General features: G+C 54.9%; 2 protein-coding genes across 2 annotated transcripts; both read left to right on the forward strand.

The window, feature by feature from the left end:
* Positions 1-2,351: 2,351 nt before the first annotated feature.
* LOC147412307 (coiled-coil domain-containing protein 40-like) lies at positions 2,352-13,906 on the forward strand. The gene is made up of 17 exons (XM_086481493.1): positions 2,352-2,494; positions 2,677-2,867; positions 3,390-3,473; positions 3,562-3,781; positions 4,616-4,770; positions 5,595-5,717; positions 6,119-6,240; positions 6,963-7,206; positions 7,314-7,496; positions 8,735-8,980; positions 9,718-9,931; positions 10,482-10,651; positions 10,776-10,867; positions 11,470-11,590; positions 12,254-12,442; positions 12,654-12,812; positions 13,574-13,906. The coding sequence occupies exons 1-17, from the start codon at positions 2,392-2,394 to the stop codon at positions 13,817-13,819; spliced, it is 2,862 nt and encodes a 953-aa protein (XP_086337619.1). The 5' UTR covers positions 2,352-2,391; the 3' UTR covers positions 13,820-13,906.
* A 304-nt stretch (positions 13,907-14,210) lies between these two features.
* On the forward strand, positions 14,211-17,530 carry LOC147412308 (lysosomal alpha-glucosidase-like). Its single transcript, XM_086481479.1, has 11 exons — positions 14,211-14,600; positions 14,682-14,827; positions 15,103-15,268; positions 15,673-15,769; positions 15,853-15,972; positions 16,139-16,257; positions 16,398-16,529; positions 16,689-16,799; positions 16,964-17,076; positions 17,199-17,284; positions 17,409-17,530. Exons 1-11 carry the CDS (start codon positions 14,211-14,213, stop codon positions 17,528-17,530), a joined length of 1,602 nt encoding a protein of 533 aa, XP_086337605.1.
* The last annotated feature ends 501 nt before the right edge of the window (positions 17,531-18,031 follow it).

Raw genomic sequence — 18,031 nt, forward strand, 5'->3', positions numbered from 1 at the left:
TTCCTTCTGTTGCTGAGGGGTCTTTCTCTGCCTCCTGGTGGTCGTAAGGATGAAGGCTGAAGGTCTTCCTCGTTGCCCTGTGGGTGAACTTATGCAAGAATGTGATTACTCAACCCCCTCAGCTGCGGGTCCTGTTTACTTTGCCAGATGTCCTTCGGTTGGGCTATCAAGCCTTGCGGGCACATAAATCTTCCATCCATACCTTCCCATACAGGTTTAATGAACAAAGCACAATATGTTACTTATTACACCGACCATCCACCTTCAGGTCTCTGCTGATAACAGCAAAGGAAGAGGTAGATACTGGGGCAATTTGAGAGAGGACCCCCTCCCCAAAAGGAAGGCAATCCTAAATACACCCCAAGCTTTAGGGAGCCAGCCCAGAACAGCAGAACATAAAGTTAAAATGAACTATTTCGCATTCCGCCAGCCCCCAGCCGGCAGCACACCGAGCGCCTCAGGGCTCCGGTGGGAAGGGAAGACAAAGAGCGGGATAAAAGAAAATGGATGCATCCCCGGGGTGCTGGGCAGCGTCCCGGGTGCCTCGTCCCCGCAGATCCCCCCGTCCGGACTCCAGCCCTCGGCGCCGTTACCTGCTGCCCCGCACCGGGGCTGGCGCCGTCAGGGCGGCCGGGACGCCGCGGGCCCCCCCCCGGGCCCGGCGGGCTGAGGTAGTGCGGGCCGAGCGCCCCCCCCACAGCCCCCCCCATCTCCATGAGCCGAGGTGGTGCGGCCCGCGTGTCCCCCCCCCCTCCACGGGCTGAGGTGGTGCGGCCCGGAGCGCTCACGTGACCGGGTGTTGATGCGTCGCCTGGCAACGGGAACACGGGAACATGGCGCAGACGGCGGCGGGTGAGTGCGGGGCTGGGCCGCGGCCGGGCCTTGAACCGCCTGGCCCTCGGCCGCCCGGCCTCCCCGGCCCCGCGGGTGCCCGTGCCCAGCCCCGCGGCGGCCTGCAGCTGGCGGGCCCCGGGGAGCCGGGCTGGTTCTCACTCTTCCCTCCGCTCTGGTTGCAGGCACAGGCCATCCCCAGCCCAGCAATATGGAGGAGGCCGCCGGTGCCGCAGCAGAGGGCTCTGGGGTGGAATCCGGCTCCGCTGCGCGGGATATCGTCCGAGTTCCGTCGCCTCTTGCTATGGAGGTGATTTCCTTCAGAACGTTCGCGGGGCAGCATGATGTTCCTACGCTCTCCTTGCAGAGTGATGGCTTCGTGGAAGCAGTTTCAATAGGGAGAAGTAAAACAAGGGAGCGGTTGTTGAAGTCTTGCCCTGCCTATTAAAAAAACAAAGTTAAATGTAGTTGTAGTTCTGTGTGTCAGCAGCGTCCTGAAGCATGTGCTTCTCACTCAGCTCCCAGATGGCTGTAGGCATGTTAAACGGGAGGTTGCCCCCATCTCACAGACACAAGTATGGGGGCTGTGTTCGAGGTTGGTGGTGATAAGTTTTTTTTGTCTGTTGGTACTGCACGATATTTGAATTTGGCAAATGATGGTACGGGATAAAACAGTGTCTCTTTAAAAAGAAGATAATAGTTTGGCTACGTGTAGCACCAGCTGGAGGACTAAAATCCCTAAGGGCATTTTTTTAAAAAATAGACGTGAGCCAGAGACACATCTGAAATTAAAAGTGGTGTGTAGAATTTTTGTCAGGATCTTTACCGTCTTCATGCTGCCTGGGTGACTGTTTTTGTGAACGAGATTAAACTTCAAAATTAAACTCCCATGACAAAAAGCAGTTGTTACAGCACCGTAGCATGAGCATTAAACCAAATGCACAACCTGCTGTAACGCTGCTATTCTGCTTTTTGCCTGTGTGTGTGCTAGGCAGTAGAGGCGGAGAATGGGAGCGACAATGAAGAAGAAGGGTCCGTTCCTCTGCAGGACCAAAAAGAGACATTTCCACCAGCAGAAAGAGGACCTACAGAGCTGTTTGTTAGTTCTGCAGAGGTGAGACACTAACAACACACACAATCTTATTCACAGAAGGCATGGCCGGTATTTGTAACTTCAAATTCTCCTGGGGCGGTTTTGTTGCTGCCAACACAAACCCGACCAGAACTGAACAGAGAGAAGCTAACTGGTCAGGCACAAAGTCTACAAAAGCTGTGACAGAGCTGGAGAGGTTCCTCTGTTGTGCTGCGTGTGGGTAAAGGTGATTTTTTGATCGGCAGAGGCACAGCTTTGCCAGTGTATCTGTGGGCTGAGTTTAGAACAAGGCCCTCTTGCCGATTCTGTGTCTGCATCGTTCTTGTCTCGTGGTGACAGAAATAAGCAGATTGTCAGGGCAGACTGAAAAGCTGTTTCAGGTGGTGGATTTTACGTTTCAGAAAAAATCCCCTGAGACTTTCTTGGACAAAGTCGAATTAGACAGTTGTCCTCCTGCGTTGGGTGACATGGAGCAGCCAGTAACCGAGAGAGAAAACCCTCCCCTTCCTTCAGGAGCTCCTCAGCAGGTGTCTGCGTGGTCAGCGGAGCGGAACAGCTGCACAGAGTCAGGTATCCTTCAGTCCCTTGCTAACAGTACAACACTCCATACCACCTGTCAAGCACAGTTTCTAGTTTTCTCCCTTTCTCATCATTGTTAGTCCAACTGGAGGCACAACGCTTTGAAATCTAAGCATTTTCTTTGTCTTTTTCTTCTCTTTTTTTTTTTTTTTTTCTTGGGGGGTGGGGTCCAGGTGACATTGGAGAACCCATTTCTCTCTGCTCAGAGACTGCCTTTGAGCAGTTGGATCAGCTCACCAGTGAGCATGGTGACCAAAGGCGGGAACAGGCATGCCAGCAGCGTGGAGCTGAGGGGCACAAAATGAGTGGAAGAAGTGAAGAAACCGTAGAAGAAACAGAGCTGGTTGTCTTGGATCTAGAACATGTGAGAAGTCCTCAAATCTTGTCATTCTTCTTCGCAGACCTGCTGTTTTTATTTGTATGAAATACACAAGGTAGATTGTCAGCGGCGGCTCAGCCATAGGCTGAAAGCACGTGTTTAAAACAGGCTTTTGCAGAAGTACTGACTCCTGAGCGTGTCTGCTCCCTCAGGGTTAGCCCCAAACGGGAGGCTCAGGAGGGAGCCGTGTAGTGGGTAAATCTGGTACTCCTCAGTGCTCCTGAAAGAGAAGTACTGTCAGCAAGAGCGAGGGGATGGGCTCTCAGAGGCAGCTCTTCTGATGTGTTTCTGACTTTCAGATATCCTCAGTAGTGGCTTTCTGCTGTCAACAAATAGCCACTATGTAACTCCTCTCACTCGTTACAGTGAGCGTAGCTAAAGTAAGAATGCAAGGGTCTGTGGCAGAAGATACGCTGTGTTATTTAGCAGCGGGGGTAGCAGTAAGGTTTCTTCATAATTTCTTTACACAAGTACCTTGACTTGTATCAATGTCATACTTCTTGACAGCCTCTGATGAGAAGATTCCAGGCTGCCCTGAAGAGTCACCTCACTAAGCAGATGGAAAAAGTGAGCCTAGAGCTTCAGGAACTGGTACGTGGCATTCTTACTTTGCCTTCCCGCAGCAGCCCACCCCTGCCCGAGCTGAAGCCAGGTAACTGGTTTCCTCTTGCGTTTGCAGAGGGCAGCAGCGAAGAAGGGGCAAGCAGAGAGGGAAGAGCTTGGGCTGGTTCTTTACGGAGCGCAGCAGCAGCTGGCCCGCCTGCAGCTGGAACTGGAGAAGAGCCACGACCGCCGTTCTCAGGTGGCCACAGCACGTCAGCAGCTGGAGGAGGAGCTGGAGGGCCTCAGGCTTACTTACAAGCAAATGTGTCAGAACACACACGATGAACGCCAGAAAGGTGACCGAGGCAGCCCTTGCCAGGTTTCCTGGCTCTAGTACTGTGTGGAGAAAGGGATTTATTTGAATCCAAGTCAAGCATTGGATTGAAAAATACAGTAACATTGATCAGGAATCAGGCACTCGCTGAAACCTTTCACAGGTATTCCTGGTTGTTTCTAAGACCGTGTGGCTACCTTGTACTTCTGAGAAGGTCTTTAGGACTACAACTGTTCCGGGCAGATGGGCTGCTCTGTGACTTAGAAGGAGGAAGATCCTGTCGCTCTGTTACGTTTGCCTGTGTCTCTGTAAGGGTGTGACGAGATCGCAAAGGTCGTGGGTCGTGAGGGGCACCCGGGAGCCTGAGAGTGCCATCCGTGTGGGAACCCGTCCCAGCCAAAGAAATGGACTTGACTCATGCTGGTTGTGCTGCAGGCCTGTGGGTAGGGGACAGGAAAACAACTGTGATGGCGAGGATAGCTCAGCGTAGGATAAACTGCCTAGAAAGGTTTGGCAGGTTGCTGAAAAAAATAGAGAAGCGTTCAACAGACTGAGAAAGAGACAGTTCTGTTTTGGGGCAGAGGAGTGGAGTCACAGCCTCCTGAGGCCGCCCCTTCTTTGATCTCCTGGGCTTCTGAGTGCTGGGAAGCAATGAATTGCTTACCAAGATATTAGCTGTGCTTGTGGAGCTGTACTCCAAAGCCGATGCAAATTCACATTTCAGGGGGGCTGATTTGGCTGGTAAATGTGCGAATTTGGCTTTGGGTGCTTCTGTGTTTCTTTCCCTTTTACCTCTGTTTAAAGTGTGTCTTACAAACATACTTTCCTGTAAATATTTTTCCCTCTGCCTCCCCAGTCTCTGCAATGCAGACCCAGCTTGAAAACCTGGCCTTGCCCCTCTTCTACATGCAGAACATGGCCCATATGCACCATAATATTTTACTAATGAAACGGTCGACAAAGAGGGCTGAGCTGGAGAAGGCCCAAGCTGACGTGGAAAAGAAAAAACAGGTATCAAGTAAAACTCTCTTCTTTCAAATAAATAAATGAATTCAGGTGACAGCTAGCGGCGAGTCTCGGAGGACGTGCTGCCTTGGCAGAAGGAAGGCTGTAGTGAATATACAGACACCATGGAAGGTGCGTGGGGATATTTTCCCCAAATAATTGAAAATGAGAAGAATCCCCACCACCAAGATAGTGGCATGTACTGAACAGAATTTTTTTATGAGCCTTATAATAGGAAGTAGTAATCAGTAGTGATCACTCTTCACACAGGCAACGGGGGTGTGGGGGCAGAAAGATATTTAGCAAAGAAGTATCGTATGTTGAAGTCTGGAGAATTGCCCTGAGTCCCAAGGAAGAGCGAACTTGGAAGGTGAACTGAGCGGTCGGTGTGCTGGAGCTCCCTCTGCTGCCTCCTGCTTGCAGCAGGACACCAACTAATTACTGTTGATGCAGAATTGCGGGCAAACGGTTGAGATGGAATGGGTTTAGATGGTTTTTAACAAAGGATTTTAAACCATAAATTATCAAGATTCCCAGCTGCTGGAGAGGTGGCGCAATGTAACCCATGCTGGCAGGGATGAATGCTGCTTCAGATCTGAAGGACCAATTTCCTACTGTGGGTGGAACGATAAAAACCAGCAAAGAAGGTTTTGTTCTCTTGAAAATCGTCACTGCTGCATTCAGGAGTCGTTTGGATAGGAATGGAAGAGTTTCAGTAGGAATCAAAGCTAACTGAATTCATTTTCAGCCCAAGTTATTGCTGTAGAATTTAGTTGGTTAAGCCTGAGATTATGTTACTCATCCTGAGCTGTTTGGCTCTGCCTCTCTAGGATCTTCTGGTAGACCGCTTGACCCGGAAAGCCTACGAGCTGCAGGAACAGATTGCTCTGTTCGAAGCTCAGTTTGTGGCTCAGGCAGAGGACACAAAAGTAACTCGGCAAGCAGCAAATGAGGTAGGAGAATGCTTTTTTCCGCTTCTGGTTAATATTTCCCTCTGGAAGGACCGAGCCCGTTGGCTCATGCTCACGTGGTACCTACAGTGTAGGACAGAGTTGTATGATCAGTTCCTGTTTGGAGGAATGAAGACTTTTTTGTTTTGTTTTGTTTTGTTTTGTTTTTCCCTTTGTCCTCAAGAATTGCCTATAAATCACTTCCTCCCCCACCCTCTCTGCATTTTTTTCCTTGCAGACCTATGCTCTGTGGTCGGGGGTGACCATAAACCAGAGGCACGTTAGCTGAAGCTGTTCCTGCCCACCGTATTATGAACACGCACCAAAAAAAAGGCATTGTAACGTGAATTTGGTTTCCCAGCCTAGTATAGATTTATCCTGTCTACAAATCCTCTCTCCCCCAGGCTTGTATGGAGGTTCAGGCTATTAACATGGAGAAAAAGCGACTGATGAACCACTGGAATAGCAGCTTGGCGGGAATGAAGCAGAGAGATGAGGCCTATATCGCCACCCAAGCGCTGCTGAGGTACGGTATCTGAGAACAGTCCCAGGAGAGACCTCACACGGGCTGGACGGGAGGGATGCTGAAAGGGGCAGTGCGTCTCCAGTTTATTGCTGCGCGTGCAGGATATGTCAAGCAGAACAAGTTTGCTGCTCTGAAGCACGTAGTAAGGTTAAAGGATAGGAAGCACAGTTCTTCGTCACTATTCTGTATCCAAAACACAACTCTCCCCCAAAATGTGTGGGGTTTTTAAAGCTGTTTAGAGTTTTTCTGTTCATATTTTAGTCCTTTAGAAGAGTTCCTTCACCTTTGCAACATCTCTCAATCCAAAGAGCTAGACTTCAAGAGGGATTTTACCTGTCGCTCTCAGTTAGGGTTTTGTGATGCCTTCAGAAATCATCAGGAAAACCGTCCTGTTGTTGCCAAAGGAAGCGCTTATTTGCTCTGGAGTCAGCCTGGCTGATTCCCTGCAATGTGCTTTTATGGTGGCATCCTGGTAAGAGTGGGGGGTGGGGACAGGACTGAAAGCGGGAATTAATTTTCCTACGTACGTTTGCTTTTCAGTCTTCTGTCTCTATCCATCTTCTGATGACTCTGCACTGTCACAGCAGGATGGCCTTTGTAAAGATCTTCCTCCTTGGTCTGTTGTCGCTGCAGTAGCGTGTTTGAAAAGAGGAATTTGTAGATGACTGTTCAGCGCGTGAGTCTACCCCTGTGGTGATTTTCCATCCTCTTTGCCTCTCCAGCAAGTACAGACATGACCTCAAGTCCCTAGAAACGGACATCCATGGCTGTAGGAAGTCAATCAGGAAGGAGGAGGAGAAGAATGAGTTGCTTGTCGCCATCCTGAGCCGTTCACAGAACGATGCCAACATGACAAAGGAGCTGATTGCCCAGTGCCTTTCCAGGCAGGAGGCCTTGAAGGTGGAATCTGGCACCTACGCTCGCGTTCTCCACGAGACAGAGCAGGCCCTCAACAGGACCAGGATGGTGAGGAGAGTTACTTGGAAGAAGAACCTTTCAAATCAGACACAGATGTTTAATCCCCTTCCCCAAACAGTTGTAGTGACCCTGTCTCCTGTCTTTCCTGCGTTTAGGATCAAGCTGCTTGTCTGAATCAGTTGCTGTCCATCAGTAAGGACATAGAGAAAGGAACTGATGCCAAAGTGCAGATGGAGAACGGAATCATGGCAAAGCTTCAGGACCAGATGGTGTCCAGCAAAGCCACAAAGCACTTCTCGCAGCTGGCTGCAAAGCTCCGTAGGAGAAAAACAGACCTGGTGTGTTATCTCTTCCGTTTGGGAGGGCGGGGGAAGGAAACCGCCCTGAGCGATGTTTCTCAAGTGTGTTTCGTCCGCGCCTTCGTTCTGCTTTTCAGACCTGAAGTTGAAGGTCTGCTGAGTTTGTGACTTCAGTTTGGTTCTTCCAGTGATCTTAGTGCGGGATTCTGGTGTACGCGAGAGGGTTTGGCCAAAAAGGCCTTGACACATAATGTACTGTTCTTTCTTTGCTTAAAAAATGGGACAGAACGATGAATTCTGGGAGTTTTTACCATAAAGTAGTGCCAATTCTTATGTATTGGAGGAAGACAGTGGATATGTAGTACTGCTGTACTCCACATTGAACTAACCTGTATCTCTGTCCGGCATCATGGAATGCAATACAGGCCTGCTCTCATTCCTGAGTGAGGATTACAGCCCGAGGAACAATCGAACCAGACCCACAGTTCTTTGTGGCACGATCAGTTGCTCTCTTTGGGAGTGTGTAACTGGAACAGATAGAAAAACTAGAAGATCCAGCGTAGTGTTTGTGGTGTTGAGTTGTGTGGGCTGGCACTAACAAGGCACCCACACCTCTGTATTTCTGCGGGTTACTTCAGCCTGGCCCTGGGATTTTTAAATCGGGGGCATTATCTTGAGCAACAGGAAGAGTTCCAGGGCTGGCTTCCGTTGTGAGAGAGGGGCCCCCCGCCCCCTTCCCACAGGCACACCAACAAGTGGACACTCGTGTTGTCTCCCATCAGCACCTGCGGTGCACGGCTGGATGTAGCCAGAGTCGTGGCCGCTGGCGGCGCGGGGGCAGCAGAAGTCACCCGGCTGCATTCGCGCTGCGCTCAACAGGCACCCGCCTTTCTGGCTGCTGCGGTGGTGGTTCGGTGAGGGACGTGTTTGTCGGGTGTGGTGGAGAATGTCCTGCTCCGGTGAGCCGGGCAGCTGGAGACACCCAGGCAGGGCAGGTAACTGCAGAGGTGATGAGCGCGGCCTCTTAAAGGCTTTGGGATGTTTGGGCTCCTTCATGCTCTTCAGCAGCCTTATGGCAGAGGTAAATGTTGGTATCTCCGTCAGGAGATGGAGAAACAAAGGTACAGAGCGGGTAAGTGGCTGGCTTGCAGCTTGTGGCACAGACCTGGGAGGAGAATCTAAATCCCCTGACTCCTGTGCCTCGGGAAGCGGGCGTTCCAAATCAATGGGCTGCTGCTGGTGACAGTAATTTGTTTTCTGTCTGTTGGCGTTCCTAGGAGCTGCATTTTTCCAAGGTTGAGAATGATGTGGCCCAGGTTATTCTGAATGCAACTCATACCAGCTGCAGGCTGACAGTTCTCCAAAACACACTTTGTCGGCTGGACAAGGAAGTAAAAAATACCTGTGACCTGATCAGCTGCAGGGAAAGCGAGATTGCAAGGTGCAGTCTCCTGACCGAGAACAGGCAAGCGGTGCTCAGCCAGTACAACAAGAGGTTGGAGAAGATTCTTGCGCGGCAGGGGGTATGTACATTCCCATTTCAGTCCCAGGCTTGATTTTATTCTTTGTGGTGACCACAGGTGCCCCTGATAAATGTAACTGTGTAAGTGCTGAGTAGTTAAAACTTTCAGGCATCAGTATAGAGGTTTAAAAGCTGCACTAGTTAATGTAAGTGTTTACGTCTGTCAAACAGCTCTTAGTGCACGGGGGGGAGGAGCTGGCATGAGGGAATTGTGAAATGAGGGTGTGCCCAGCACAGATTTCTGCAGGGAGTTGTCTGCGCCCGATGAAAACGTTGAATGACATCAATACTCTGGGAGTAACTAGGGTCTCATCAGAAAACCTGCAAATCCTGACAAGGGGCGAATGGAGCAGGTGGGGTGATGTAGATCACTTGGTGCTTGGCCCCATTCAGCTGATACCCAGGTCTGCCCCTGGCACCGTGAGCTGCAAGACCTTTATAGAGCCCAATGCAAGAATGAGTGCTGTGGCAGACTCTTGGACACCCAGATGTGCCTGTTGTAGGAGCTTAGGAGGCCCCTCTCGCCCCAGAGCCTGAGAGCTGTTCGGGCTTCCCTTGCATTTGTTCCCGTGAGGTCAGGAATGATTGGTCCCATCCAGCTCCTGGGAAATAGAGGCACAAAGGAAGTAACAGTATAGCTGAAGTATTCGGTAGGCATCTCAGCAGCTGGACTGGCCTTCTGCAAAAAGTGCTTCAGCAGCTTCTGCCTGATTAATCCCCAACCTCGCCCTCATCCAGGGTCAAGAACTGGGGCCACTGGAAATGGAGATCAACAAGCTGTCCAAGCAGATAGAAGAATATCACTCTGAGGTGATGACGCTACAAAAGCACTGGCTCAATCAGCAGCAAGAGCTGGTCAAGTTAACACACCAACGGGAGGAACAAGTAGCCTCCCTGGACACGTTAAAGAAACGGATCACAGTAATGCAGCAGAAGAAAGTGCGCAGGGAAAGTAGGTCATTCCCCAACTCTTTTTAAAATGTTCAGCTGTGAATGGAGGAAAAAGGGAGCGAGAGCTTACAGACGGGTGAGCCAGACCTTCACCAGAGAATGCGCCGTGCTCCTACGTCCGTGTGAGCAGTAACGCAGGCGGCCCCAGCACTGCTCTGGGGCTACGAGCCAGGCACCTCTGCTGCTCTGCCTGGCGTTATTCCCTGTCCCAACTGATCCCGCTGCCTTAACGGGCACAACCGAACCAAAGTGGCCGTGTCACGTGCTACACTTCTTAAATAACGTTTGCAAGTAGTTGGTGGGTAAATGTCCCCACCACGATGGCGCTTCCCTTGGCTCAAACCAGCTCTTTTCCACAGCAGTCTCCTTCAAAACCGTATTTGGGTTTTGGGCTTGTGGAAAAACAGTTTGGCTGGGTACGTGGGACGCAGGTGGCTCTGCAGGCAGCGTTGTCTGGTCTGATGGCAGTCTGTCACGCCTTGCCTGTGTTCCACCTGCTGCTTGTGGGAATTTTAAGACTTTTTTTTTTTTTTTTTTCTGTTCACCTGTAGATGAAATTCAGCAGGAAACAAAAGAGCAGAAAGACATCGAACGTCACATGAGGAACATGTCCAATGACTTGATAAAGCTGAATGTGTTCATCAACAAGAACAGCAGCAGCTTCGAGGAGCTGCAATATGGCAACACGATCACCGAGAACGAGTTTGTGCGCTCTCTCAAGGTACAGACATCTCATTTCCAGGTCTCAGCCTCCCGTGCAGATCGGAGGCAGACAGTGACCGTGTAAATCTTTCTTAGTCTGACCACGTTGTGTTGTCTGACAATGTTATGCTTCCCAAACCTAGGCAGCAGAAAAAGAGTCGGTTGAGATGCAGGAGAAGCACAGTCAGCTGACTGAGGAGAAGGAAAGACTCCTAAACAGCCTGGTGGAAGCAGAGTAGGTACCAGAGAGGTTCTTGCTTTGTGCCACCCTCTTTGAATGTAGGTGTCCATGTCACCTTTCCTCTCTGCTCATCGAACTGAACCAGTAACAGCAAATGTGCTTCTGTCCTTCTCGGAGAAGATGAAAGGAGTTTCATGGATTTTTGGGCGCAGAAGCTGAAAGGTGCTTTAGCTGTCTCTGCAAGCAGCGAGAGCCGGGAGGATGTCGGCTTTAACAGTTCCAGCAGGCTCGTGCTGGACGTTGCTGAGATCTGTATGGGGTGACTCTGCCTGCGCTCTCCTCCGCCAGTCACTCGGAGCGAGCGTGCTGCGCTGGGCAGCTCACTGGGGTCCACCAGCCCCCGGCAGCCTGGGCACGCTTGTTGTTAGCCACTGTGCCACCACCGTGCCACGTTGTGGATGGCGGAGCTCCCTGTCTGGTTCCACGCTGCTCCTGGCTGCCCTTTTACGTGTCCCACATGCAAACCCTCAGGTTCTGCTGAACCTTCAGCTCCATGTTCAGGACTGAGCTCGGGAGCGTGCTGCCACGCGTGCACAGGGAGCGAGCGTCCTCTCGGGCACTGACAAAGGTGCCGCTTTCCCTTTCTGTCACTGAAGGCATCAAATCCTACTGTGGGAGAAGAAGATCCAGCTGACGAGAGAGATGCGTGCGGCGGTGGAGTCTGAGTCAGGGCACGGCGAGATCCACGCCATGAGAACAGAGATTCACAGGATGCAGGTGAGCCCCGGGGGAGGAGCACTGGGGAGGGGAAGCTGCACACAATGGATTCAGCTTCGGCGTTGCTGAAGGCAGGAGATGAGAAACGGGCTGGGGAAACAGCATTGCCAGGCCATAGCAATGTTGGAAATCGTACACCCTCCAGCTGGGCTGAATGAAATACATCCAGCGTGCGTGCTCTTCGTGCCTTCCTTGCGCCTGCCGTGTAATGGGCTGCAGCAGAGTCTAGAGACACCTGAGAAATCTATTTAAAACATAATATGTTTGCCACCTTATGCCGTGACCCCAATTTATAAGCAAAGGAATGTTGATGACTAAATATTGCATCATCTTAATCACTGGTTAGGGAAGCCTTCTGTCTTCTGGCAAAGCAGCTCTTCCCTTTTGTTCCCAGGTTACTTTACTCTTCTGCTTTTCCTATTGCTAAGGAGTTCCAGTGAAACCTTTTGAAGATTACTTTAGACGAGTTGATAATCCAGCCCTTTGCTTTCCAGATCCACACAGGGCAAGCCGGGTTTGGGTTTAGAGCAAATTTGGCTTGCCAACGCTCACGTGTCACGTATGTCTGGTTTATGTGGAGGGGATGTGCCGCACAGAATCGGTTCGGTGCCGTTTGTGAACATTTGTTACTTTCAGCCTATTTCATATCTTGGCACACGGCAGGTCCGCTATGGCCAGCTGATGAAGCAGCAGGAGAAGATGATTTGTGATATGGAGGCATCTGTTTCTCGCAGAGAGGTGATAGCGCTTAGTGGAGAGGGTCAGAACAAAAGAGACAAGAAGCTTGTCCCCAAGAGCGTCTTCCACTGGAAGAAACAGGAGCTGAGAAAGAAGATCAGCAAAGCCCAGAAGGTGAGCGAGCAGAGCAGGGCTGCAGGAGTTCACCGGGGCTGTAAGGAGCACCAGGGTGGGCTGAGCGCAGACACGCGGGGTGTCGGGACACAGACGGGACAGGCTTTGGAGGCTCCTTAAAAAACCCCACAGGAGAGTTCTGGGGAGATGGCTGGGAGTGCAGCTGGACGAAGAACCACACTCTGCCGTTTCCTTCTCTTCCCTTTGCCAGACCGTTCAGGACTGCAACGCAACCCTCCTGGAGCTGGAGAGTGCCCAGGCGTCCCTCGGTGCCGCCTTCTCAGAAAAGCAGCGAGAACTGCGCAGGCTGGAGGCTGAGTGCGACGGCCTCGATGCAGACGCAGAAGCTCGTTGGAACAGGAAGCGACGGGTGAGCGGCTCCGCTCCCTGGAGCTCGCGAGCCCGACGGGACCGGCTGCTTTCTCCTGGTGCCGGCTCCCCATCTCCTTGTCTCGCCACCATCCTGAACTGAGTGTGCTTGGCATTTTAGCGGCACTTTAAATTAACTGAGCACACCTTGAGGGCTCATGGGGGTCCTGAATTGGGGCTGCAGTTGTACTCTTAGCGAGGCAGCATTCACCTGGAGACATCAGCCTGAAGGACATGGTTTGTGTCTTGAAAATACCCGGTCACAGCTCTCCTCTGTGAGCGCTTTCTGGCTGCTCGTATGTTACAGATTTGAGAGCCAGCTGAAGGTCTTGAATGGCCTCCTGCAAAGGTTGTAAGTTGGTCAAACTCTGTCCTGGCGAGGGTTGCCCTGCGCATGCAGGTATTTCTCTGGTTTATGGAATTCTGTGATGAACATTTAATTTTTTTTTTTTTTTTTCTATTAGCTGACGTGTAGATGTGGTGCTTAGGGACATGGTTTAATGGTGGACTTGGCAGCGTTAGGTTCATGGTTGGACTCAATGATCTTAAAGGTCTCTTCCAACCTAACCACTTCTCTGGCTGTACCCGTTAGCAGCTGTTCTGCCGGTACAAGGGGGACTTGATAGCCCTGTCCCTCTTCAGAAGCCCTTCCCTTTCAGAATGTGATGGTTCCAGTACCGGTGACAAAAGTCACCTGCCTTTCTTAGTGCTTTTCTCTCTGCGGCCTGCTGTCAAAGCAATTTCTGTTGTTGCTTTCCTTAGAACCTTTTGGAGATCGTGTCCTACCAGACTCGCCGGAAGCACCTGCAGGCGCTGAAGGAAGGGACGTACACTCCCCTGTGCCGCACGGAGCAAGCCTGGAGAAATGAGCACCAGAAACTGCGCCACCGGCTCCAGACCATCGATGCCATCGTCCAGCAGATCCAGCAGGACCATCCCCAGCACTACCGGACTCTCCAGTGGCTCAGACAGTGCTTGGGCTCCAGGCTGGGCTTGCAGGAAGCCTGACTGCCACGAACCCCATCCATGTAACCCTCAGCTCTTGTTCTGCTGGAGCCTGCAGGCTTTGTAAATAAACAAATATCTAAAAACTAAGTCTGTGTAGCAGGTAGTGGTCACCAAAGCTGTAGCACTGCAACTGATTTTTGTTTCCTTGGCTGCACAAGGGTGGCTTCATCCCTCCCCCTGGCCTGGGGCGCTGGGGGCAGCCGCCCCCTTCCCCTCCGGGCCCCTCCTCTCTCACCGCCTTTCCCTGCAGCTCCGGGAGGCGGAAGGCCCCGGCCCCGGCAGGGGAAGGCGCCCGCCCGCTCCCGGGGCCGGTCCCGCCCCGCAGACGCCTCCGTGCCGTGGGGCCGGTCCCGCCGCGCCTGCTGGGAGGCCGGGCCGGGCCGGCGGGGCCATGGCGGGACTGGGGCTCCCGGCCGCGCTGCTGCTGCTGGCGCTGCTGGGCTCCGCCGCGGCGGGCAGCCCCGGGGCCGCCGGCTGCCAGGTGCCCCCGGGTGAACGCTTCGACTGCGGCCCCGAGCGGCTGCTGTCGCAGGCGGACTGCGAGGAGCGGGGCTGCTGCTACGCACCCGCCGGCTCCAGCTCCAGCCCCGGCTCCAGCCCCGGCCCGCCCTGGTTCTTCTTCCCCAGCGGCTACCGGAGCTACCGGGCGGAGAACCTGACGGCCACCGCCACCGGCTATGCCACCCAGCTCCGCCGCGTCGCCGCCAGCTTCCTGCCGGGGGCCGTGGGCAGCTTGCGGCTGGACGTGGCGCTGGAGACCCCCACCTGCCTCCGCTTCACGGTGCGAGCCGGCCCCGGGCCCGGTGCCCCGGTGCTCCGGACCCCCCCGCTGACATCCCCCCCCTTCCTTCTGTCCCCGCAGCTGCGGGACCCGGCCCGGCAGCGGTACGAGGTGCCTCTGGCCACGCCGCGGGCGAGCGGCCGAGCCGCCTCCCCGCTCTACGGGCTGCAGATCAACCAGGATCCCTTCGGCCTCGTCGTCTGCCGGCAGCGCGACGGGCAGGTCCTGTAAGTGCCCGTCCTGCCCCGAGCCTTCCCGAAAGGATTCGGTCTGGAAGCGGGTCCTGGCCCCAACCCCAGCGGTGCGTGGGACGGAGCAGAGATGCGGCAGGGGATGGCGGTGACAGCAGCGGGGTGGCGGTCAGCGGCTGCGGGGGCTTTGCTTTGAGCCCCTCTGCGGTTCGGTGCCTGGGAAGGGAAGCAGGAGTCCCAGAGATCAGTCGAAACCCGGCTGCTGGGCACCGCTGGGGCTGTTTGCCGGAGTCTCCCTTTCTCTCCGGCAGGCTGAACACCACCGTCGCGCCCCTCTTCTTCGCAGACCAGTTCCTGCAGTTCTCCACCTCTTTGCCCTCCCATTTCATTTCTGGGCTGGGGGAGCACCAGACGCCGCTGGTCCTCGACACGGTGTGGACCAGGGTCACCCTCTGGAATCAGGATATGGCGCCTGTGGTACGGAGCGGGCTGAGGGAGAGGGAGGTGGCTCATCTGCGCCTGTGGGGGTGGCCCTGCAACCTCTGACATCTTGTTTGGGGCTGGGGAAAGGCATCCGTGGCTGTGGAGCTCTGGGACCTGGCCTCAGCCCTGGGCAAGCCCGTGGGACCGTTGTCCCCAAGTCAGGCTTTGTCCCCCCTGGGGCTCTTGTTTGGCTCAGAAGCCGCTTTCCCTGACACGGTCCAGGGCTCTTGTTTGGGGCAGAGCTCTGCTGACTCAGGCAGTGTCTGGGGCTGCAAGCCCTGGCTTTGCACCCCGAGCCTTGACGGTGCTTCTGGCCAGTGGCAGGCAGGTGGGTGGGTGGGTGCTGTGCTGGGGCCTCCAACGGAGCCTCACCCGCACTGCGCTGTGCTCTACTCCAGCCCCAGGTCAACCTCTACGGCTCCCACCCTTTCTACCTGGTGATGGAGGACAGCGGTTCGGCTCACGGCGTCTTTCTGCTGAACAGCAACACGATGGGTGAGTCCCACGGAGGTGCTGGGCATGGGCTTGGCCCACGTCCCCATCCTCAGCTTGTTCCTCCGGCGCTCGTGCTTCGCCAGATGTGCTCCTGCAGCCCAGCCTGGCCCTGACCTGGCGCACGACGGGCGGGATCCTGGACTTCTACGTCTTCCTGGGCCCTGACCCCAAGAGCGTGGTGCGGCAGTACCTGGACGTCATCGGTAGGGCCGAGCCGCGGGCGGGGGGCACGGGTGCTCCTGGGCTGGCTCTGCCGGGATGCTGCGAGCGGCGCGGTGGGGCCGGCGTGGCGGAGTGGGGCCACGGGGGAGCACGATGCTGGGCTGTCCCTGTGCCCACCTGGCCAGCACCCGCCCTCTCGGCTTCCAGGGTTCCCCGTCATGCCTCCGTACTGGGGCCTGGGCTTCCACCTCTGCCGCTGGGGCTACTCCTCCACCGACATCACCCGGCAGATCGTGGTCAACATGACGGCAGCCCGCTTCCCCCTGGTAGGTCTCGGCTGCTCCCTGGAGCCTCTGCCCGGAAAGCGGCCATGGGGGAGTGACGGGGAGCCTCTGTGGGGTGGGGGTCCCACAGCAGCGTGCAGGGGTCCCTGCTCCTCCCTGAGCACCGCTGCCACCATCCACAGGACGTGCAGTGGAACGACCTGGATTACACGGATGCCAAGAGGGATTTCACCTTCAACAAGAAAACCTTTAAGGACTACCCGGAGATGGTGCAGGACTTCCACCGCCACGGCCCGAGGTACATCATGATCGTGGTGAGTGACACCCCCGGCCATGCTGAGGCTTCTGCGCAGGTGGGCTGGCACCGGGGTTTCTGGCAGCCCCCAAGGGCGGTGATGGAGCTTCCTCTGTGGAAGGCAGGGGAGGCCATTCCCTGCCCTTCTTGGTGAAGCCCCGGCTTTGTGCCCTGCCAGGATCCTGGGATCAGCAGCTCAGGGCCTCCCGGCACCTACAAGCCCTACGACGAGGGACTGAAGCGAGGGGTTTTCATCCGAAACGCCACGGGGCAGCCCCTGATCGGGAAGGTACGTGTCGGGAGCAGCCCCAGTCCCTGTGGGAGGGGGCTTGAGTGGAGCCCTGAGAGCTGAAGGGAAACACGGAGGGGTTATGGCCGTGGGGGGAAATGAGGTGGCATGTGGGGGCTGTGGGGTGCAGCAGGGCTTTGCCCATTGCTGCCTCCCTCCTGCAGGTCTGGCCGGGTCCGACAGCCTTCCCAGACTTCACCAACCCAGAGACTCACGAGTGGTGGCACGACATGGTGAAGGACTTCCACGACCAAGTGCCCTTCGATGGCATGCGGCTTGTGAGTGGCCCCGGCAGAGCTGCCGGTTGTGGCTCCCTGGCTTCTGCCCTGCGCTTCAGCTGGGCTCTGGTGCAGCAGCGAAGGCATCCCATCCTTTCCCTCCCCTTCTCTTCCCTCCCCGGGACACGAATGAGCCGTCGAACTTCGTGGAGGGTTCCTGGGACGGCTGCCCCACCAACAGCCTGGAGCAGCCCCCCTACGTGCCAGGTATGGGGGTCGAGTACCAGCCTCTGCCTGGGGTTGTGGGGAGCCCCGGGAGGAGCCCAGGGGATGCTCCGGTCCCAGACAAGTGGGCTCTGAGCTTGCCCTCGCCTCCGCCTCTCCCGTGCAGGTGTGTTCGGGGGACGCCTCCAAGCTGGGACCATCTGTGCCTCCAGCCAGCAGTACCTGTCCTCCCACTACAACCTGCACAGCCTCTACGCGCTGACGGAGGCCATCGCCTCCCACGAGTAAGCCTGGGGCTCACACCTGCTGTCCCGGAGGAGCTGATGCAGAGCCCAGGGGATGCCAGAGCCGGGAGAGAGACCCCCCTCCCTGCGCTGCGGCGTGGGCAGTTTGGGCACGGGGGAAGGCATTTGGTGGATGGGCAAGGGTTTGGTTTATAACGCTGCCTGCTGCTGCCAGGAAGCTGCCTGCAGTGAGTGAGCAGTGCCTGCGACACCCTGTCACCTGGATGATGCTCCCCGATGCCTTGTAGCAGCTCCGGGGGGTGGACACAGACGTTGTTCTCCGAGTAGATAATCTCTCCATCGAGTATGGAAGATGAACTGCCACCACCACCAGAATTCAAGGTCAGGAGGTCGGAAGCTTTGGAAGAGGCACGTCGGAGGAGTCGCCCCAGAGACATCGCCAAGGAAATGTTTCCATTATCCGTCAGCTTTAATCAGGAGCCAATTTTTTTGTTCATTTTTTGACCCTATTGCTCTATCCTGTTTTGGGGGGCGTTTTGCAGGC

The sequence above is a fragment of the Leptosomus discolor genome, unplaced genomic scaffold (genome assembly GCF_034619465.1).
Source record: "Leptosomus discolor isolate bLepDis1 unplaced genomic scaffold, bLepDis1.hap2 HAP2_SCAFFOLD_31, whole genome shotgun sequence".
In the NCBI taxonomy this organism is placed as follows: Eukaryota; Metazoa; Chordata; class Aves; order Leptosomiformes; family Leptosomidae; genus Leptosomus; species Leptosomus discolor.